This window comes from Kogia breviceps, chromosome 2 (assembly GCF_026419965.1).
Source record: "Kogia breviceps isolate mKogBre1 chromosome 2, mKogBre1 haplotype 1, whole genome shotgun sequence".
NCBI lineage: Eukaryota > Metazoa > Chordata > Mammalia > Artiodactyla > Physeteridae > Kogia > Kogia breviceps.
Window position 1 is genome coordinate 37296799 of NC_081311.1, and position 22728 is coordinate 37319526.

Consider the following 22728-nt stretch of genomic DNA (forward strand, 5'->3'; position numbering starts at 1 on the left):
TCTCTTATTGCTTCACCACATTTTTTTCAAGGTGTGAGGACTTAAGAATTGGCCTTCATTAAGCCAGAAATCTCCAAGGACAACCAAAAAAAGTTAATAATGATGGAAAAATCATCAGGAGGGCATAATAAGGTAATTGTGGATGTGTGAAATTCTAAATCTAAGTAGACCATTCATTATTAGCTGGGTTCCTATTATTAATCCAGGAACTGATTTGTGATATTGCAGGAGCATAAGCTTTGTAGATACCATCATCCTCCACTTCATTCTGGCTTGACCCTTTTGGCCATTCATGTACTCCTTTTATCATTGGGTGCCAGGAAGAAGAAGCCATCTTTGAGGTTTTGTTATTTTTCTCACGCAGAACATATCTGAAATTCATCTCTCTCTCAGGTCTCAGTTAGCTGTCCTGTGTGAAGAGAAAAGAGCCCCGAGTGTAATTTATAATTGAGAGTCAACCATTTTATATGCAAATTGTTCTTGGTTTAGTAAGATAACCTTTTCTACCACTTCCATTATGATTTATGGAGCCAGGGTCAGCAAAAGCACCTTGGGAAGTGTGGGGTATCATACAGATGTGTATTTTATTCATTTTGTGCTAAACAATTTGGTGACTCATTTCTCAAGCACAGGAGAGTGATGGAACTGGTTTGGGGTAGGTCCATAGGGAGTAGGTATGGAACCTCCTGGGATGGTTTTTACCAGATTTATTTACTCAGCTATTTATTTAGTTACTTTTTAAGTTTATCTTATTGAAGTCTAGTTGGTTTACAATGTTGCATTAATTTCTGCTATACAGCAGAGTGATTCAGTTATACATATATATACCTTCTTTTTCATATTCTTTTCCATTATGGTTTATCACAGGTATTGAATATAGTTCCCTGTGCTATACAGTAGGACCTTGTTGTTTAGCCATCTTATATATAATAGTATTTATTTTTGACAGACTGAAGCACAAAAGGAGAACCTCTTACAGTTGTATCCTGAACATGTGTTTAGAATCCATATTTTTTCTAATTTAATCATACAGGGAATCACTGAATTCCTTTGAGAAATTAGAATTTTTGGTTTGGAAATGATGTTTCCAAATGTATTTCAACTTGAGATAAGAAGACCTGAATTATTTTACTTCTTATATAAAATTCACGTATAACTCATGTTTTCAAAGCATGTTCACATGGCCATCTCTCTGCATTCTTGAAAACAGCCCTGCAGATTAGCCAAGGCAGCTGCTATTGGGGAGGGTAGGTGATTTTATTGAAGGCCCGTTGTCACTGTACTGGAGTGGGGTCATGCATTAATCCCAGCTCTTCAGCTCCGACGTCTGTGTGGTCCTAGAACTAGCAGCATCAGTGTCACCTGGGATATTGTTAGACATGCAATCAGAAACTCTGGGAGGGGGACCCAGCGATCTGTGATTTAACAAACCCTCCGGGTGATTCTGATGGCACCTAAAATTTGAGAACCCCACTGCACCCATGCTTGCTTGGGTGACTTTGGGACTAGGCAAAGCAAAGTTAGTTTATCATAGTAGTAGTTGGAAAAAAAAAATTATTTTTTTTACTTTATTTCTTCCCCTACTTCCATTATTTAGAGATTGAGTCTTAGGGCAAGTTTGATTTGTTGGTGTTAAGTTTGGGGAATAGTTTAAGCTTAATGATTTAGGAATTGGCAGAACTCATACTTTCCAAAAGTGCTCCGGAGAGTCACAAGCAGTGGGGTGCTGAAGTCACCTCCTGCTGGCTCACGAGAGCCCATTGTGTGCACGAGAGCGCATTGTGTCTTCCCAATGCTGTGTTTAGCGACATCGTGTTGGTAGCTTGAAGTTGGCTATGGTGGGAGTGATTATGCCATGGAAATTGGTAAATGCTATAAACCAGGGCATTTGCTCCCAGAGAGCTGGTTGTTAAACATTTACCAGCACACCTTGGTGACAAGGTTATGTTCACATTAGCTGAAGCTTCATCTGCATGTTGGCTGGATCTGATATTTTTTTTAAAATTTATAACTAGCTGCCAGCATTTAAAAATTGGAAGTTTTCACATAAAAATCTGGGTTTCCAGCTCTTGAGAGATAGAATCATTTGGCAACATTCAGGCCCCATTACCACATGGCAACAACAGGCTGCAGTGAATTTTAAATATGTGTGGATTGTCTTGTGTGCCACAATCCCCATCATTCTGTTACTTTAACATTTAGTCAAGGGACTTCACTCCTTTATTGGCTCCTGCAGCATTTGCTTTTATTACCCTGGTATAAAGAAAACTAAACCCAAAGAAAGCGTGTGTCTCCATAGCTGGGATCTGAACATACTGTCCAAGTAATGATTTGACTCATCGCTTACACTTGGGAGCCTGTCCCTATTCCTGGTTGGAAAAGACCTTTGAGGGAGGTAGGTCTCCATAGGTCTCAATGAAAGTGACTTTTGGGGGATGCATGACCTCAGGCTTCAGAAATATCCATCCCTCAGTAAAATGTTATAGAAGAGATGTTTGTTTGCTGCTAGCACTTTATTTGAAAGTGATTTTGAGGGGAAAGGTGAGATCTTTCCCTTCAGAGCAAAGCTACGTGCTTTGTTTACTTGCCCTGACAGATTTTTCTTTTTCCCGAACATAGTTTCAGGATGTCACCTGAACAGACGGTGTCACTGTTCATGTTTGTGATGTTGTTTCTGGGCACTGCTGTCAATATTGTTGATGGACCTCCGATTAATTTTTAAGCAGGTGAACCTATGGCCCCAAGACTGGGTGATGAAATCTCTACCTTTCAGTTTGTGGTGATCCAGGAGGGGCCAGTTTTCCCTGTTCCATTTAAGAAATGTTTATTAAGCCATTATTATGGACAGGCCTTTGAGCATGGTGCTCAGGGGCACCCACTGAACCAAAAACAAGCCAGAATGTGACCCACGCTGTGAGTGCATTGGAAGACATTGATAGGGCCAGGGAATCCCAGAGGATGAGAAGATAGCATTTACATGGCTGTGTCACTATAGTGTTTAGGTCTCCAGATAGCCTTATACCTATAGTATTACCCCCTGAACACGTGAATCATGACATGCATCTCACGTGAATCATGACATGAACACGTGAATCATGACATGCATCTCACCCAAAAGTTCCACTTGGTGAAAAATGAAATGTTCAAAATCACTTATGAGATAGATATACTTTATCACCAAGTGTCATTTAGAATGATTGTTTTCTATGTATCAAGAAAACATCTAGTGCTCGTTTCGGCAGCACATATGCTGAAAATTGGAATGATACAGAGAAGATTAGCATGGCCCCTGTGCAAGGATGACGCGCAAATTTGTGAAGCGTTCCATATTTTTAAAGATGTTAAAAAAAAGAAAACGTCTACCACCTTGCTGGTAACCTATTCTAACTAATTCTGCTCTGCAGGTAGAGCTTCAGTGGATTTTGTTGAATGGGACATTCAGATGAGTGACAAAATGTCAGAAGTCTTCTTCTAGCTATTAACTTTTATAATGAAGATGACGCTTTTGGGGCAAAATATCTAAGTATGGTAGTTGTGTAGGTGGTTTCCAGACCCCAGAAGCAGGACTCATGACTGAAGACAAGAGAAGAACAGCAAGTTATTAGGAGGCATTTGCTAGTTGTATCACTTAGGGAAAATTATTTAAGCTCTATGAGTCTTAACCTTAGAGTTAGGATAATAATACCTCCTCATAGGGTTTTTGTGAGAATTAAATGATCTAGTACAGGTGCTTGGCATACAGTAAATAATAAATACCAGTTATTATTTTCTTAGGGAGATCTTTTTAAATTTAAATTAGAACTTAAAAGTGATCTTCCATCATTGGTTCAGTTTCATGTCGGTGAATGTTAGATTTTATTTTTTTATTTTTATTTTTTGGACCAGCAGTAGTATCACTCTTGAGGATGGTGAATAAATGTTTGAGGATGCAAAGTACCCATGCTCCGCTAAGGCTAGCCCTCAGCCAGCTTATTCCCCTTTACTTTTTTCCCCCGTACCTAGGAGAATAGGAGTTTTTGTTTCATAGGAACATGGGACCATGCTCTGGGACCACCTCAGCTATTAATAAAAGAGTCAGTATTTTTTGAGTCATTTGCACCTGCCAAGCCCCGTGTCAGCATTTTACATATATTATTATCATGTAACCTTCACAATACTGCACTGTGGGTATTATTCCCATTTTACAGAGGAGGAAACTGAGGCTTGAGAAGTTAAGTAACTTGCCCCACATCCCTCAATTAGGTAAGTGTTGGAGTTATAGCATTCAAAGCCACGTCTGTCAAACTCCAAAGCCCAGGCTTGGGAAAAGGAGAGTTGGGCTGTGTGGACTCAGAGGAGATTGTCCCCAGCTCCCAGGCTCACGTGCCTCCCTCAAGACCCCGTGTCCTGCCAAGAAGTGTAGGAGCCTTTCTGCTTTCAGAACATTCTCACTCGCCTCACCCTGAGGTATGCTGGGTTAGCTTCCTGTGACTGCTCTAACAAATTACCACAAACCTAGCAGCTTAAAACAATGGAAATTTACTCAGTCATAGTTCTGGAGGCCAGAGGGCTGAAATCAAGGTGTTGACAGGACCACACTTCCTTCAGAGACTCCTGGGCGGAATCCATTCTTTGCCTCTCCCAGCGTCTGGTGGCCATCGGCCTTCCTTGGCCTGTGGTGCAGCTCTCCAAGCTCTGCCTCCCATCTTTACACAGCCTTCTCCTCTGTGTCTGTCAGATCTTTCCTGTGTCTCGTAAGGAAACTGTCAGTGGACTTAGGGCCCACCCAGATAACCCAGGATGCCCTCTGCATCTCAAGATTATTCACTGAATCACACCTGCAAAGACCCTTTTTCCAAATAAGGCAGCATGCACAGGTTCTGAAAATTAGGACATGGACGTAACTTTCAGGGGCAACCCTTCTGCCTACCCCACGTGCTAGTGGCTGCCTTGCCAGCTATCAGGTAGGGTCGTGTCTCTCGGCAGGCACCATGGGTAGACACGACGTCCGGTAAAGGCTGCCTTTCCAGCGGGATGACTGGTTCTCCACAAGATTTCACAGCGTGGTACTTGAAGGATGTTTCCATGCTTTTCCTGTTCATGATACGTGTTAAGTTCAGCTGAAAGCTTACGGGGGCTTCCCCTGAGGTGGTAGTGGTCTCTCTCACAAGGGCTCCTTCTCTTTCAGATTGCTGACCTGCAGCTCCACAAACTGGACGAACTGGACTGTCTGATTCAGGGCCTGCTTTACGTTGACTCTGTTGGCTTCAACGGCAAGCCGGAATGTTACTATTTTGAAAATCCCACAAATCCCGAATTGTGTCAAAAAAGGCCATACTGTCTGGATAACCCGTACCCTATGTTGCTGGTGAACATGGGCTCAGGTGTCAGCATCCTAGCAGTGTACTCCAAGGACAACTATAAAAGAGTTACAGGGACCAGGTAAACGTGGTTTCCACTAGAAGAACCTTTTTTCTGCTTAAACCCAGGCCTCTTCCTTGAAGACCACTTTCTGAAAATGTTACTTATATGTAATACATTTTTAAAAGAAAGATCTTACCCTCCTCAGCCAACCAGAAAGGATCTATTGGATACGTTACACAAGGTGATTTGTAGAAAGGTTAATAAAACACGGCCTTCGTTGGAAACTGGTCAGGTTGTGGGAAAAAAGTGTTGCACATACCAGAAATTTTCCCAAAGGCAGACATGTTAAGTGCCAGGTGAACGGCAGGGACCACAGGCACAGTCGAATCCAGGTGGAAGGATGCTTGGGATGGTCAAGGAGGGCTTCCTTTTGGAAGTACCTTGGTGCCTAGCACAGGAAGAATTGCTTGAAATAGTCGTTCCAATCAGTGAGCCGGATTGGGTTCACCAAGAGTGTATTTTACCCTCAGCTCCAGCCGCAAACTGGAATAGTCAGCACACCTCACAGGGAATCTGGGAGTGCAGTGGACAGGAAAACAGCCCTGCAACTAGAGCAGAGCAGAGTACCATGTTTCTTAATGTACACAGTCCCCAAGGGCACGTGGGCTCAGCTTCCTGTTAATGGGGATTCAACACGGGAAAAAGATCCAGGGTCAGAAGTCTTCGAGAAATTGTAGTATAAACAAAATTAACCAGGTTTTCCTTACTTATAAGAAGATTCGGTGTGAAGTGTTTCTTCAACTTATTGCACCACAGAACCCAGTTTTGAAGGAACTAGTGTTGTGTGGTGTGTGCTTTGCAACATGGTATTGAAACCCTTGTTTTTGATAGATGAAGATATCATGTAACTTCTCTGGGCCTCAGTTTCCTTGTTTGTGCCATGAAGTGAGTGAGTTGTTTCTTAGTTTCTACAAGCTTTTCCAGTACTGAAATTCTGCGGTTCTACTCACCCGGTAGGAGGAGAGCACTGCTTTTCTCCCGTATTGACATGACTTGTGATGGGTTCTGCATACATCAGTGGTTCACCACCGGGGAAGGGAAGATTGATGCCCCAGGGGACGTTTGGCAACGTCTGGAGACATTTTTTGGTTGTCACAACTGGAGGTGCAGTGATAATGGCATCTAGTAACCAGAGGCTAGGGATGCTGCTAAGTATCCTGCAGTGCGTTGGTCAGTCCCCCGCAGCAAAAAAGTATCAAGCCCCAAATGTTAACAGTTAGTGGTGTTAAGAAACCCTGAACCACACATTCTGACTGATCCTGCTTGTGTCCAGAATATAGGCTTTGGTGTGTACGTTAATTGCTGCTAGTGAATACATTTTCTCACTGAGAATGCAGCACTAACCTTACTTGCTCACATGCGAATCACAGCTGGCCCCATGGCCTCATTAGGACTGTCAGAACTATCCGAGACAAATGAAGAATTCGGCTGAGCTGGTTTTACTTTAAGAGAGTGATCTCCTGAGAAAGGTGTAATTTTTAAGAAACTACAAACTGCTTCCCCAAAGGAGCCATCGAACTGGTAGAGTTAGTCTCAAGGTAACAACAAGCTAAACATTTTCCAGAATTACAGATCTTTATAATTTTGTTCATTGACACTTAACAAATTCATGAATTATATCACAGGTACACTCTCTCCAACTTGGGGGTTCCAAGGATCTGGGTTGTCTTTGAATAATGAGCCAAATTGTGACATTTGGCATCTGTCACATGTGCAATAATGCCTGTCCATTCCAGTTATTGGTAATGCCAGTTAATGATCACTGATTTGCAATCATCAACAAATCCTGTGTGGATACCCAAGCTTCCTTACAAGCTCTCTTTAACCAGTAGTTTTGGAAAGGTGCTACAGGAGACTGAAGGTTACTAGAGAGCCCTTTCTGGGGCTGCCACAGGTAGGGGAGGGGAATGAAATATCAAGTCTCTGGGCCCCAGATCTTCCTTGTCCAACAAGAGTTGTTCTGCCAAAGGGTTTTTTTTTTTTTTTTGATCCAAGTTAGAAAACCACTGATCTAAACTACAGGCATACCTCGGAGATAATGCAGGTTCCATTCCAGACCGCCGCAATAAGCGAGTATCACAATAAGGCGAATTACACAAATTTTTTGGTTTCCCAGTGCATATAAATTGTTGTATTTACACTGTATTGTAGTCTATTAAGTGTGCAATAGAATTATGTTTTAAAAATGTATCAAAACAAAAAACAAAACAAAACAACAAAAAAACCCAAGGGCTTCCCTGGTGGCGCAGTGGTTGAGAATCCGCCTGCCGATGCAGGGGACACGGGTTCGTGCCCCGGTCTGGGAAGATCCCACATGCCGCGGAGCGGCTGGGCCCGTGAGCCATGGCCGCTGAGCCTGCGCGTCCGGAGCCTGTGCTCCGCAATGGGAGAGGCCACAACAGTGAGAGGCCCGCCTAGCACCAAAAAATAAATAAATAAATAAATAAATAAAATAAAAATTAAAATGTATATGCCTTTATTAAAAAATGTTATTGCTAATAAATGCTAACCATCATCTAAGCCTTCAGTGGGTAATAATCCTTATGCGATGGTAGCACCAAAGATCACAGATCACCATAACAAATATAATAATAATTTTAAAATTTGAAATATTGGGAGAATTACCCAAAATGTGACACAGAGACACGAAGTGAGCAAATGTTGTTGGAAAAATGGCACCGATAGACTTGCGGATGCAGGATTGCTGCAAACCTTCAGTTTGTAAAAAATGCACTATCTGCCAAGTGTAATAAAGGGCAGCACGGGAAAATGAGGTGTGCCTGTATTTTGGTCAGCAGTGAACATCAGTGTATGCAATACACTGTGGGAATCACTGATTTAAGCAAATGGCTTCAGTTTTAATTTTGTTACTCCTACTGTGATAGCTATAACTCTAGGTTTTTTGTTATTCTCGTATACCCTATTTTCCCATTAAGCATTTTTATTTTTAGGAAGCCACATCGTTACAGGATATCAGTTTTCTTTTAAGCATATGATTTTAAATGGTTTGTTTCAGTGTTGTGTGTAACTTTACTGCATCCTAGATTAGTAGCAACATTTCTGTTGACCAACTCCAATTTTATTATAGAAGTCAACTGAAAAAACAGAACGTAACAGCTAACATTGTTAGAATGTGTAATCTATTAAAAGAGGAATGAACAGAATTTTAAAACTTCAGTGAAATGAACAGTGCAGCTTATTTCATTCTTTTGGAATCAATTTTAAGGGCATGAACATTCAGTAACTGGATTCTTCTACTTCTTCCTAAAATTCCTCACGACAAGTTTGTTGGGTTTAAAAAAAAAAAATCATGTTTTGGTCTCTGATTTGCTGAGGATCTTGCTGTGTGTCTGCTGAAGCAAACATGTATCTGATTGTGAGCGAGAGAATCACTAGAGAGTGGTTAGCAGGTTGAGGATGTCAATAAAGTGCTCTTCTGCAACCGTGCATTCTTTCCTCCTATCTGCAGTGCTCCAGCTGTGCCAATTCATGCTCGCTTTCTCCATTCAGTTCCGATTCTTTGTCTGGAGTCACCTGTCACTTTCCAGTCATACAAAGCCCGTGTCCTTTTTCACTCATACCAACACATCAGATGATGAGTTGCCTTCTTTCTAAGTCAGCCAGTGTCTTCAGGTGCCTATGTTTGGAGTTGGTTGTTGAACACCTTGATGAAAACAAATACCTGATATTCAAAGAAAGGTTATTAGTGTGGATGAAAGGTAGAAACTAGAAATGTGAGCCAAGCCTTTTAAAAGAATATAAAGAGAGAAAACAAGGCAAATTCAGATGACACGCAAACCACAAAGTGTTCCCATTAAACCACGCTAGCTTTCTAGGGTAGACGGAAACTAACAACGTCGCGTGAGGTGCCATGTTAAATGTAAACGAAGACAAACGTTCTTAGAGGGAATCCAAAATTTCTACTGTGACTGAGGTGTCAAGGCAATAATGCCCACGGAGCTCTTTTTGTCCTTGTGGTACCGCACCTACAGTTTGGATATTGTGACTTGTGCCTAGCTACCTAATCTTCCATGAGAACCCATCATTTCTATCAAGTATGTATTTTTGTAAGAATCACTATTTAAGAAATATCACAGTTACTCCTTAGATGTGATTTAAAGAACCCTGTGTCTATAATCTGGTGCCTTCTTGGTAACAGTTATTGACAGTCAGTATAATTTACCCTAAATTTTCTTCTTTCAAATTTAAGTTTTGAAAATAACCTCGATCTCAACTTGAATTTTCTCTTAAAAGCCAGTAGCCAAACACATGTGGAATTCCCAGGGCTAGCAGCTCTTGAGGCTTCAGAACAAATTGATGTGCATTTGCTCTTCTGTCTGGTAGGTAAAGAGTAAGGCCCATTCATGGCCGTATCAGTGCTCTTTCCTTCCAGGAGCTCACTGGTGACAGCTTTACTCTGAATCTGCTTTTCTTCCCCTCAGGTAACTTTGATATTAATACACAATTGAGTTCACTCTCAACTATCATAATTAGTTTCTAATTTTGTCTCAAAAGACTATTTTAGAAGAATTTCCCCCCAAACAACTGAAAGCTTTTAAAACATGGTTCGAGCACTGAAACCATTTTAAGATCTTTGTTACTATTTTTTGACTATTGGGTGGTAAGTAAAGTACTAATAACCCTTTCTAGAGTTTACTAGAAAAAAATCCACTATGAGATCCATTGGTGGTTTCCTTTTTGAAATTTTTGAGGAGCTTAAATGAACTTATTTCTGCTAGAGAAGCAAGGTCAGATGAAAGATACAGCTTGGGGGCCAGCTATTCCGGGCAGCATCCCAGTTCAGTTTTGTCACCACAGAGTTTGTCTCTATAGATATGAACTGTGCTTCAGGTACACACAGTTTCTTTTTCTAAGTATTTGTTTAGCTACATATGTTTGTATTTTTTCTTTTTAATAGAGGTCATTTCTCTGGTTATTTGCTGCTTTCAGACCACCCAAATAAGGGAGACAGATCATGATTTGGCCCCATTTTATAGGTGGGAAGATTGCATGAAGCACTTAGGTCAGTGGCTAGTTCAAGGTCTCACAACGGAAATCAGTGAGAGTCTTTCTCTGGTTTTGTTCTTAAACTTCAGGGCGAGTTTTCCTTGATGTTTCTTTTAGTCTCTGCCCTCTTTTTTTTATCCAATCTACCCTAAAGCTCTTTTTCACCCAGCACTTTGATTCAAGTGCCCCTTTGTTTTTCTTCTGTTCTTATTAACCCATATTAGTGATATTGATGTAGTTGGGGACTTGGATGGGCATCTCTTAAAGTAAAACTTAAAAAATAAACCTTATTGTTCCTTCAGTCTTGGAGGTGGAACATTCCTAGGCCTATGTTGCTTGCTGACTGGTTGTGAGACCTTTGAAGAAGCTCTGGAAATGGCAGCTAAAGGCGACAGCACCAATGTTGATAAGCTGGTGAAGGACATTTACGGAGGAGACTATGAACGATTTGGCCTTCAAGGATCTGCGGTAGCATCAAGGTAGTGACTAAGTAGCTAGGAGCAGTAGTGATTAAACACAAGGCAACCTCTCCACCCTGGCTGTTCATTTAGTTGTTTTTTAAAATGTCAACCCACCAGCCTGGTGCAAGGATCTACGGTATTGGAGCTCAGACTTGATCTCCTGCCCTTGATGAAGCACTGAGATATTTAGCTCTTGATGCTTGTGCTTAAAATAAGGCAGCTTTGAAAGAAGGTTCTGGAAAACTGCAACAGTTTCCCCCGTTCCATTCTTGTCCAGATATCTGGAGGCATTTAAAAAATTTTTTTCCCTGTTACTAGCCATGCTACTTCATCCCTATTAAGAAAAGGGCAGCCAACCATTCATACCGTAATCCTGTCTGCTTGTAAACCATGGTAGCCAAATCAGGTCATTTGAGCTCAATCAGAGTTATTCATAAAGCTTTCCACGGTACTTTGGTGGAAGCATGGGGCCTGCCTAAGGATGATTTTGAACACTCTCGCTAATATTTCCAACATAGCTTTGGCAACATGATGAGTAAGGAAAAGCGAGATTCCATCAGCAAGGAAGACCTCGCCCGAGCCACCCTGGTCACCATCACCAACAACATTGGCTCCATTGCTCGGATGTGTGCATTGAATGAGGTAAGGCCTTAACCTAGGGAAAGCCATGTGTCATTCATAAACATCGTTTGGCAGTGCAATAACTGTTGACCCTCACAAAACCACAGATCCTTAGGAAACCTGCCCTTCCTCGCAGTCACACCTGGTAGAACATGAGGGGCGTGTATTGCAGGGAGGGAGAGGAGTATGTTTTAGTTTTAAGTAGGCACTAGGTGATGACAAACAAAACCATCTAACTGTGGAAACATGGTAAAAATGACAATCTATACCATAACCTCTGCAACCTCATGGACACACACCTAATGAAGGGTGGTGAAAATCTCTCTGCATCCTTGCAAATAATTGCAGGTAAAACAATTCCACTTGCAATATTCGATATTCTCTCTGCTTTCAGCTTCTTTACAGTGTTGCCTTGTGGCATGGAGTTCAAGCAGCATTGTACAGGGCTATCAAAGCACAGAGAGCTTGCTACAGCTGAGGCCAGCCAGAGCCCCAGGCACAAGAAAGGGTGGACCTGATGACAGACCAAGCTTTGGTACCATGTTTTAAAACACTGCAAAATTCCTTTGGAAAGAACGGAACCCTTTTCTGAAATACAAGATGTGTAAAGTAGATGTGTAATACAACTCAGTTGTATTAGAAAGACAAGAAAGAGGGGGCATGGAATAGGTAATAGTAGAAGCACTAAAGAATCTAGTAGCACCAGTAATAGTTTTTTTTAATATAAATTTTAAGAGAAATATGACATACATACAGAAGAGGGCTCAAATCACAAGTGTACAGCCTGACGAATTTTCACACACACACACACACACACACACACACACCTAATACCCACCACACAGATCAAGAATTAGAACATTACAGGTACTGCAGAAACCCTTTCCAATCCCCTTCTAGTTGAATAGTGGACTGTTAAACAGGGTATGAGGCAGTCTTTATAATAGGTGGATGGCAGCCCTGCCTTTGAACTCTGGGGTTACAAGAGAGACATGCTCCTTTCACAATATTTTCTTTTCACATCTTTATTGGAGTATAAATGCTTTACAATGTTGTGTTAGTTTCTGCTGTACAACAAAGTGAATCAGCTATATGTATACATATATCCCCATATCCCCTCCCTCTTGAGCCTCCCTCCCACCCTCCCTATCCCATCCTTCAAGGTCATCACAAAGCATCGAGTTGATCTCGTGCTATGCAGCAGCTTCCCACTAGCCATCCATTTTACATTTGGTAGTGTATATAATGTCCATGCCACTCTCTCACTTCGTCCCAGCTTCCCCTTCCCCCCCTGTGCCCTCAAGTCTGTCCTCTACGTCTGCATTCTGCATCTTTATTCCTGCCCTGCCACTAGGTTCATCAGTACCACATTTTAAAATTCCATATATATGCGTTAGCATACAGTATTTGTTTTTCTCTTTCTGAGTTACTTCACTCTATATGACAGACTCTAGGTCCATCCACCTCACTTTCGTTTCTTTTCATGGCTGAGTAATATTCCATTGTATATATGTGCCACATCTTCTTTATCCATTCATATGTTGATGGACACTTAGGTTGCTTCCATGTCCTGGCTATTGTAAATAGTGCTGCAATGAACATTTTGGTACATGACTCTTTTTGAATTATGGTTTTCTCAGGGTATATGCCCAGTAGTGGGATTCCTGGATCATATGATAGTTCTATTTTTAGTTTTTTAAGGAACCTCCATACTGTTCTCCATAGTGGCTGTATCAATTTACATTCCCACCAACAGTGCAGGAGGGTTCCCTTTTCTCTACACCCTCTCCAGTATTTATTGTTTGTAGAATTTTTGATGATGGCCATTTTGACCAGTGTGAGGTTATACCTCATTGTGGTTTTGATTTGCATTTCTCTAATGATTAGTGATGTTGAGCATCATTTCGTGTATTTATTGGCCATCGGTATGTCTTCTTTGGAGAAATGTCTATTTAGATCTTCCACCCATTTTTGGATTAGGTTGTTTGTTTTTTGATATTGAGCTGCATGAGCAGCTTGTATATTTTGGAGATTAATCCTTTGTCAGTTGCTTCATTTGCAAATATTTTCTCCCATTCTGAGGGTTGTCTTTTCATCTTGTTTATGGTTTCCTTTGCTGTGCAAAAGCTTTTAAGTTTCATTAGGTACCATTTGTTTATTTTTGTTTTTATTTCCATTACCCTAGGAGGTGGGTCAATTAAGATCTTGCTGTGATTTATTTCATAGAGTTTTCTTCCTATATTTTCCTCTAAGAGTTTTATAGTGTCTGGCCTTATATTTAGGTCTTTAATCCATTTTGAGTTTATTTTTGTGTATGGTGTTAGGGAGTGTTCTAATTTCATTCTTTTACATGTAGCTGTCCAGTTTTCCCAACACCACTTACTGAAGAGGCTGTCTTTTCTCCATTGTCTATTCTTGCCTCCTTTGTCAAAGATAAGGGGACGATATGTGTGGGGATTTATCTCTGGGCTTTCTATCCTGTTCCATTGATCTATATTTCTGTTTTTGTGCCAGTACCATATTGTCTTAATTACTGTAGCTTTGTAATGGAGTCTGAAGTCAGGGAGCCTGATTCCTCCAGCTCCATTTTTCTTTCTCAAGATGGCTTTGGCTATTCACGGTCTTTTGTGTTGCCATACAAATTGTAAAATTTCTTGTTCTAGTTCTGTGAAAAATGCCATTGGTAACTTGACAGGGATTGCATTGAACCTGTAGCTTGCTTTGGGTAGTATAGTCATTTTCACAATATTGATTCTTCCAATCCAGGAGCATGATATATCTCTCCATCTGTTTATGTTATCTTTGATTTCTTTCATCAGTGTTTTATATTTTCTGAGTACAGATCTTTTGCCTCCTTACGTAGGTTTTTTCCTAGGTATTTTATTCTTTTTGTTGCAGTGGTAAATGGGATTGTTTCCTTAATTTCTCTTTCTGATCTTTCATTGTTAGTGTATAGGAATGCAAGAGATTTCTGTGCATTAATTTTGTATCCTGCAACCTTACCAAATTCATTGATTAGCTCTAGTAGTTTTCTGGTGGCATCTCCAGAAGGGCCACTCCCTTCTGGCTTGCAGAGTTTCTGCTGAAAGATCAGCTGTTAACCTTATGGGGATCCCCTTGTGTGTTATTTGTTGCTTTTCCTTTGCTGCTTTTAATAATTTTTCTTTGTATTTAATTTTTGATAGTTTGATTAATATGTGTCTCGACATGTTTCTCTTTGGGTTTATACTGTATGGACTCTCTGCACTTTCTGGACTTGATTGACTATTTCCTTTCCCATGTTAGGGTAGTTTTCAACTATAATGTCTTCAAATATTGTCTCAGACCCTTTCTCTTTCTCTTCTTCTTCTGGGACCCCTATAATTCGAATGTTGGTGTGTTTAATGTTGTCCCAGAGGTCTCTGAGACTGTCCTCAACTCTTTTCATTCTTTCTTCTTTATTCTGCTCCCTGGCAGTTATTTCCACCATTTTATCTTCCAGCTCATTTATCCATTCTTCTGCCTCAGTTATTCTGCTAGTGATTTCTTCTAGAGTATTTTTAATTTCAGTTATTGTGTTGTTCATCATTGTTTGTTTGCTCTTTAGTTCTTCTAGATCCTTGTCTTGTCAAACGTTTCTGGTATTTTCTCCACTCTGTTTCCGAGATTTTTGATCATCTTTACTATCATTACTCTGAATTCTTTTTCAGGAAGTTGCCTATTTCGTCTTCATTTATTTGGTCTTGTAGGTTTTTACCATGCTCTTTCATCTGTAACATATTTTTGTCTGGCCTGAGGCATCCACACTGGAGTTTGTAGGCAGTTGGGTAGAGCTGGGTCTTGGTGCTGAAATGAGGACCTCTGGGAGTCCTCACTCTGATTAATATTCCCTGGAGTCTGAGGTTCTCAGTTAGTCCAGCGGTTTGGACTTAGTGCTCCCACCACAGGAGCTCAGGCCCAACCTCCAGCCTGGGAACCAAGATCCCGCAAGCCACATGGTGTGGCAAAAAAAAAAAAAAAGAAAGAAAGAGAAAAAAAGGAGCAGTTCAATAACAAAGAATAAAAAATAAAATAAAATTAGAAAGATAAAAAATATATTAGGAAAAATAAAAATATAATTGAAACAAATACAACAGGGTAAAACAAATCCACCACAGAAAAAAGGAAAGAAAAAAAGGAGGGGGAACAAGCCAAAAGGAGCAGAATAGTAACAAAGTATAAAGAATAAAATAAAATTCTAAAAATAAAAGAATTATAAAAAAAATGAAAATATAAATGAATCAACTACAAGGTGAAACAGAACCCCAATCTAAAAGAGGAAAAAAAAATGCCTTGGCTATGGGGGGCAGAGTTTAGGCAGGGGGTGGAACTTAGGCAGGGGCGATGCTCAAGCGTGGGTCAGGGCCTCTGCTTAGGACCTGCACAGCAGGGGAGAGGCAGCACGTCCAAATGGGGGCCTCTGGAGTGTGGAGTTCCAGAGTTTGGAGGTAAGGCCCTGGGTGAGAGTGTTTGGCTGGGGTTTATGCTCAGCATGTTGGAGGGGGTCTCAGAGGGGGTCTCCGAGTGCAGAGGTGGGGCCGTGGGGGGGGGTGTGGGGTGAGGCTTGGGTTCTGCAGGGTAGGAGGAAGGCTCCAGGGCAGAGGATTAGGCCTGGGAGCCCAACAGCCTCCCCAGTGCCTAAGTGGACATGGAAAGCACTGGCCATGTTCCCTTCCCTTCCTCCATGCCTCCCCCACTCAGGGTCTCCCTTGTCCCTGCTGGACCCCTAATCGTGGGTCCACCTCCCACCCCTCTACCCAGGGAAAATTTTCACAGTGGTTAATGGGTTCATGTATTGTTAAAGCTTGAGACAGTTAGTAGGCGATGTTCCCAGACCCTGGTTGCTCTTGATATACTGAACAGAAAATAATGCCAGCTCCCAAGACTCTCTTCCCTTTGATATGAGTGACCATAGCAACTGGCTCTGTGAGTGAGTGAGGAGTGAGCGGTGTCTGTGTGGCAGATAGGCTGAGCTCAGTGTGAGGGGTGTGTTCAGAATACAAATCTGTATCCGTGACAACAAAAATATAAATGTATTTTTTGTTATCATATTGTAACCCACATACTGACCAAACAGGATATTTCACCATATATCCTAAAGGTAGAGACTGGGTATTGTTTCTTTTTTGTATTCCCGGTATTTGGCACAGAGCAACCTGACCAAAGTTGTTAGATGAATAACCATGCCGTAGCCATTTAATTTATTGAGTTGGTTGGGAGTTCCCTGGTGGCCTAGTGGTTGGGGTTTGGAGCTGTCATTGCCATGGCCCAGATTCGATCCCTGGTTGGGGAACTGAGATCCCATGAGCCCCGTGGCATGGCCAACATTTTTTTTTTAATTTTTTAAATAAATAAATAAAATTTTTAAAATAATTTATGAGTTGGTAATAATATATTTTATAGTTGGAAGTTTGGGGGATTTAAGGAATACACAGGCAAATTTAGATGAACCCCAATTTTAACTTCATGTGTGAATGTTGGGAGCTGAATTTCATATCAGATCTAAGGCAGCCTAACATAATACCTGTAAATGAGCCCAGTATCAGTCTCAGCCTCCCCCCAGCCAAATTCTCCCCTTCATGTTCCTGTGGAATGCATTCTGAGGTTTGTTTGACTTCATCTTGGAAATCCTGAAATAATTCCACTTTAAAAAAAAAATTCACTCTGCAAGGTCCTGGAGTACAGTGATACACAGCACATTGGGTCTGTTGCTAAATGCTATTTTTATGTCATGGTTCAATTGTTTTTCTTTCATTTTTTTTTTCCAGAATATTGACAGAGTTGTGTTTGTTGGGAATTTTCTCAGAATCAATATGGTCTCCATGAAGCTGCTAGCATATGCCATGGATTTTTGGTCCAAAGGACAGCTAAAAGCTCTGTTTTTGGAACATGAGGTAGGTTGAGTTCACATGGACTTAATTGTCCTACATGGAAGTTTTTGGGTTGTCTAACATATGAGCGGGTTCCTTAGTTTGCATTTATGCAAAAGATAAGGAAGAACATTATATAAAATGGGAGCTCTGTTATCTAACAATCAGGACTAGTAGATGGTTAATTAAAAAAAAAAAGTTTAAATGGGTAATCATGGAAAAATATCTCCCTACTTTTACCATTCTATTTTAATATAAAATGTATAAGTGTTCATTCACTCACCAATTTCTTGATGTAGGACCGAGACCTATTTTTGAGCATGGGTTCTGATCAGAGCTTCGTAATTGTCTTTTTTTCCCCATAATCCACAAGTATTATGCACCTTTTATGATTTCTGGTTTGTTTCTTTAAAGTAGATCAAGAAATTAAAGATACTTATGAAGCAATTTGGTTGCAGAGTCATTCTAGATTTTCCCAATCTTTCATATGTAGGATCCACCTAAATAGAGGACAGTGGTTTGTGACTACCTTTGTCAATCTTTGTTTCATTTTTTTTCCATTTTTATTGAGTTATAATTGGCATATAACATTGTATAAGTTTAAGGTACACAACAATGATTTGATATATGTATATACTGTAAAATGGTTATCAGTGTAAGTTTAGTTATCGTCCATCACCACACATTGTTACAAAGGTTTTTTTTTTCCTTGTGATGAGAACTTTTAAGATCTACTCTCCTAGCAACTTTCACTTGTTAACTAGCATTTTAATCTTTCTCAAGAATTTAACTGGATTTTCAAAGAGGTGACCATTCATCTTGTACTCTTTTTATTGGTTTAGGTGGCATATAATTACATTAGATTACTACATTAACAATCAAACTGTCATAAACAAATTTGAGGATAAACACAGGTGACTCTTGGCAAGTAAACAACTCAGCTGGTGAGCACAGAAGTGCTTGGGCTGCTCAGAGTAGCCTGGTGGCCTTGAGAGGCTGGTGTGCTAGCTATTAGGCAGCCTGTTTACAGAAGAAGTGGAGCGCTCCGGTTAATGCAAAGAGTCCCTTATATCCAGTTTCTACACTAATACAAATAGGAGGTTTCTAAGCCTGAGTGAGGAGCCCTCACCTCTTCCCACCTCTTCTATCCCCCTTTAAAATCAATATTGTAGAGAGCAGCTGTTTATCACAGGAGGTACCCAAAGCCTTGGGTATATTGCAGCAGAAAGAACATTGGGAGAATGAGTGTCATAAATTTTAATTGTAATGAATAACTACTGTGGCATTTTTCTCATCTCCAAGCTGAATTATTTATTTGAAAAGTTGCTGATGCATTTATAAATTATTTAGAGCTCTCTGAGCCTGTTTTGTTTTATTAAAGCATCTAAAACAATACGAACTTAAATACCAAATAGTTAACTATTTAACTATACTAAAGAAAGTTTTTGTTTTTGTCTTTTTAAGGAGGCTAAGGCATGAAGTGATATAACTTTTTTGTGGGGGGCGAGGGCGGTGGTGTCTCAGAATTTTCACTCCCCTTCCTCCAACCAGAGCAGCTCCTTTTTTAATCTGCTTAGTTACCAATTTCCCTTGTAAGATTTTGTTTAAAAAAATAATTAAAATGAAAAAGAAGACCACTCTTCTAGCCCATCTGGTGTTGCCATATTTAGCGATTAAAAATATAGGACACAGTTATTTTACCTGGCATTTATCTGGCAACCCTAAGTTTAGATCCTCTTGGACTAAGGTAGAAAACAAACCCTGGAAGCCGTCAGGGATTAAAAGCCATCTGCAAGGGCACACAGGTAGTTAGTTGATGGTAAGATAAGGAAAAAGAGCCAGCATTTCGGGGAAACCTACTTCTCTGGATAAAAAGGCATATCCCTTTGTACAATCTTAGGACTCTGTGAATGATGGCTTTGGTTTGTTACTAAGTATCATAACTCAGTCTCTATGGCCAATGAAAGTAGAGCAATTGTATATCTCCTTGTAGGTGTTTCTCAAAATTCTCTACCTTCTTAGGTTCATTCTCGCTTAGGCAGGTCTTCCTGGAGGATGTTATGGAGAGAGGACTTTTGGGAGTCCTCACTCACTCAGTCCCACTCATTCCACTTATCTAAGTGCGTGTCTCCTAAGAGAAGTAGTCTAGCCAAGCCGTTGAGAGCACAGGCTCTCCCTGACTTGGAGACCTTAGGCAATGACTCTACCTCTCCATTTCTGTTTTAGCTTTTGTGAAATGGGGTGATAATATTATTTGTCTCATAAAGTTACTGTGATGATTAAGTGAGGAAATCCATGTAAATTTCTAGCATATAGTGAGCCCTCAGAGGTTAGCTGGCAGTGGAGGCAAAGATCCTACCACGTAGTGTTCTAATAGATGCCACCCATTTCGCAGTAAGTAATGTTGAGTCAGGCAAATACCAGAGGAGTAGAGTCTCTTGCCTTTTGGAAAGCAGCTTCTCTAAACATTTCCATTTTTCAGCTTCCTTCATTTTCACAGATACGTGGGCTTTTCCTTTACAGATGAGCAAAGGGCAACTTGAGCTGATTTAGATGCCTTTCCAGGATCTACTGAGGGAAGCTTAGAGCTATACCTTGTGAGACATTACAACTTTGAAGTCAGATAGATTTGCGATTGAACCCTGGCGCAACTCATGTGACCTTGAAAGGGTAATTTACTTCATTACCTCCCATTTCTCATCTGTGGAATGGGAGTAATAATGTGAATTTTGCCATGACAAGGATTAAAATGAAATAATCATAATCCTAAAAATCCTAAAAATTGCCAACACTGATGTAGTATACACTGTGGTGCCAGACATTTTTCTACGCACTTTACATCAGTTAATTTATTTAATGTATATAAACAAATAGATATCCAATGCATTTATTATTATTATTATTATTATCATTATATCATCATGTTTCATGCCAGAGGTCAGGTTTTAAGTTTCTTGTAGCTATAGCATTAGGGGGCAGCATTCCTCGAATTATGAAAAACAGTAGGTATTGGACTAAGGTTTGGAGATAATCATACAGAAGTTTTCTCATTGTTGCTGTAGGGTTATTTTGGAGCTGTTGGGGCACTGCTGGAACTGTTCAAAATGACTGATGAGCAGTAGAGATGGGCCACAGATGGACCAGCCTGCTGTGAGAACAGCGATTCAAGCTCTGCGGCTGGAGAGGGTGAAGCCACTGTGGGATGGAAGCCAAGCCATTATGGCAGATGAACCTGCTGGATTTGTAAATAATTAAAATCCTTCTAGCTGATCTTTTACTCTTGGGTTTTGAGCTTATGATTCAAAATGGGGAATACAAGAGTTTTTTCTGTATACTGTATTTTTTAAAAAAATATTTGTGCAGCGTGGCCAAACCTACCAATTTTATGCATTGACTTTGAAAAAATTGTATGATGTTTAAGAAGGACCTGAAATGTAAGTGCTGTTTATTTTTCTTCTGGGGTTTACTGATCAGTGTGGTAATTTTAACTTCATTTAGTAATTACTCTAGGAGATTTTACCTTGACTTATATTTTTCATGACGTTTCATGATTTGCTGTTGGTTTCAAATGAAACTACAAATCTGTCATGTTTTACTGTGAACACTATTTTGTTTGTTTACCTTTTGGGGTCTTGTTTTTTCTGTTTGAATGTCTTAGGGAAAAAGAGAGTCCTTCCCCCTGTTTCTGTCCTCGGATGACTCCCCGTCCCCCCTCCAATACCGTTCTTTAATGTAATTGTTCACATCACTCAAGGTGCTGACCAACTCAATACAAAGTTAAGCACGAGATCTAAAGCTCTCAAAAGTGCCCTTGAAGAGAAAACTCTGAAAGAGTGTTCATGAATTTAGTGAATCTGGCAAAAGTTGAAAATTATATGCAATTTTGTCATATCCCTTATGAACATACAGTTAGATTTATTTTATGTTAGGTTATGTTAAATTGAAATGTTCTCTGATGAAGTGTCCTCATCCATGCACAGCGTATGAATGGCAACAAATCCTTGTGCAAGATGTTGGGATTTACAGGGGAAAGTCTCCCGGTAGATTAACTGTTCACATTGGGATGTTTAGGAGGTCATGGGTTGAGATGTCATGTGGTAATATCTGTGTTTTGTACATGTATGTAGCTAGGAGCTTTGTAACAAGGCATCTTAAATAATAATAAAGTTGTATTTTATTTGAAATATTTTAAACTGGATTTCAATCCCACTTTCTAAAATTAAAAAAATATGATACTGATCTATAAATATTTTTTCTGTTTGAAAGATATCATTGGGACTGATGGGTAACTTTCAAATGCGAGTCTTGTACAAATACTGAAACACATGAGATCGAATGATTTAGAACTAATTCATCTTTTGAATTGAGCATATTGCTGAAAGGGATTTTTGAAGGGCAGTACAATTGCTCCATGATGAAACTTTCCTTCTCTGCCTTCTGGGCACTATCTTTAATTTCCATGTCTTCAGGTCTTGAAGAAGTTGATGTTAATGGAAGTATTCACTTGTCTGGTTGAAATAAAGCCTGTTTCTGTTGTGATTTTTTTTTTTTAGTGTATATGTTCTTTTCATTTCTTAACCTTTATGTCCATCTTATCTGCTTTTGTATCATAAAATGAATATGTGTTGTATTTTTGCTACTCTACATTTCATAATTTGAAGCTTTCACATAAGCATGGTAAGGTCCAAAACACTGTGTCTTCAGTTGAAGCTGTAGCCCTATGCAGGTTTTTTTTTTTTAATGTAGTTTTATTGTTCTTATACAACTAACTCCTTATTCCCAAAAGATCACTACTATATTTTGTAATTCTGAAAGAGTTCCAAAATTTGGTCATCACAATTATATTTGATCAACTTCTGCCTGGCTTAAAAAAATGCAAGCAATTAAGATGCTCTTGAAAAAGGTAAGTGTGAAAATCCAAATATCCTCTGTGATAGTACCTTTTTTAGATTGTTCTCTTCTGCCATTCCTCCTCTCATCTGTTAGGGAATAGCACCCCTTGGATTATATTTCTGCAAAAAAATAAAATCAGGGCAAGTGAGTGTGACTACATAATTTTTTAATTATCTGGAATTACTTGATCTCTCATTACAAATGTTTAAAACATTGGTTTAGCTGAGGAGATAAATTACTCCATTATACAAATATCAGTTAAATGTTTGTTACTTATAGCCAGCATTTTTTTTTTTTTTTAATGAGGGAGTTATAGCCTGAGGAATTTTTTTACATTCACTTGAATTATAGAAATTTTCCTTTGGCTCAACATCATGAAGAAACTTGGCAAGACTAAAGAATTTTCATTTTGAACTCCATGAAGTCAGGGTGACCAGGTGGTCCAGAACATGACT

The 22728-nt window shown here is 39.9% G+C and overlaps 1 protein-coding gene and 1 non-coding gene across 9 annotated transcripts in view; both read left to right on the forward strand.

Moving 5' to 3' along the window:
- PANK1 (pantothenate kinase 1) overlaps nucleotides 1-21919 on the forward strand; it is a 108531-nt gene extending 86612 nt beyond the window's left edge. For 7 of the 8 annotated variants that reach the window (XM_067025077.1, XM_067025078.1, XM_067025080.1 and 4 more), the window contains 5 exons: nucleotides 5168-5421; nucleotides 10713-10889; nucleotides 11390-11513; nucleotides 17279-17404; nucleotides 20443-21919. In XM_067025077.1, coding sequence (XP_066881178.1) covers nucleotides 5168-5421; nucleotides 10713-10889; nucleotides 11390-11513; nucleotides 17279-17404; nucleotides 20443-20502 — 741 coding nt within the window. In that variant the 3' untranslated portion in view covers nucleotides 20503-21919. The remainder of the gene's footprint in view (nucleotides 1-5167; nucleotides 5422-10712; nucleotides 10890-11389; nucleotides 11514-17278; nucleotides 17405-20442) is intronic. The other variant, XM_067025075.1, reaches the window with a different exon arrangement.
- LOC131751763 (U6 spliceosomal RNA) lies at nucleotides 3227-3334 on the forward strand. The gene has a single exon (XR_009334320.1). It is a non-coding gene; the product is annotated as a U6 spliceosomal RNA (small nuclear RNA).
- Nucleotides 21920-22728: the final 809 nt, after the last annotated feature.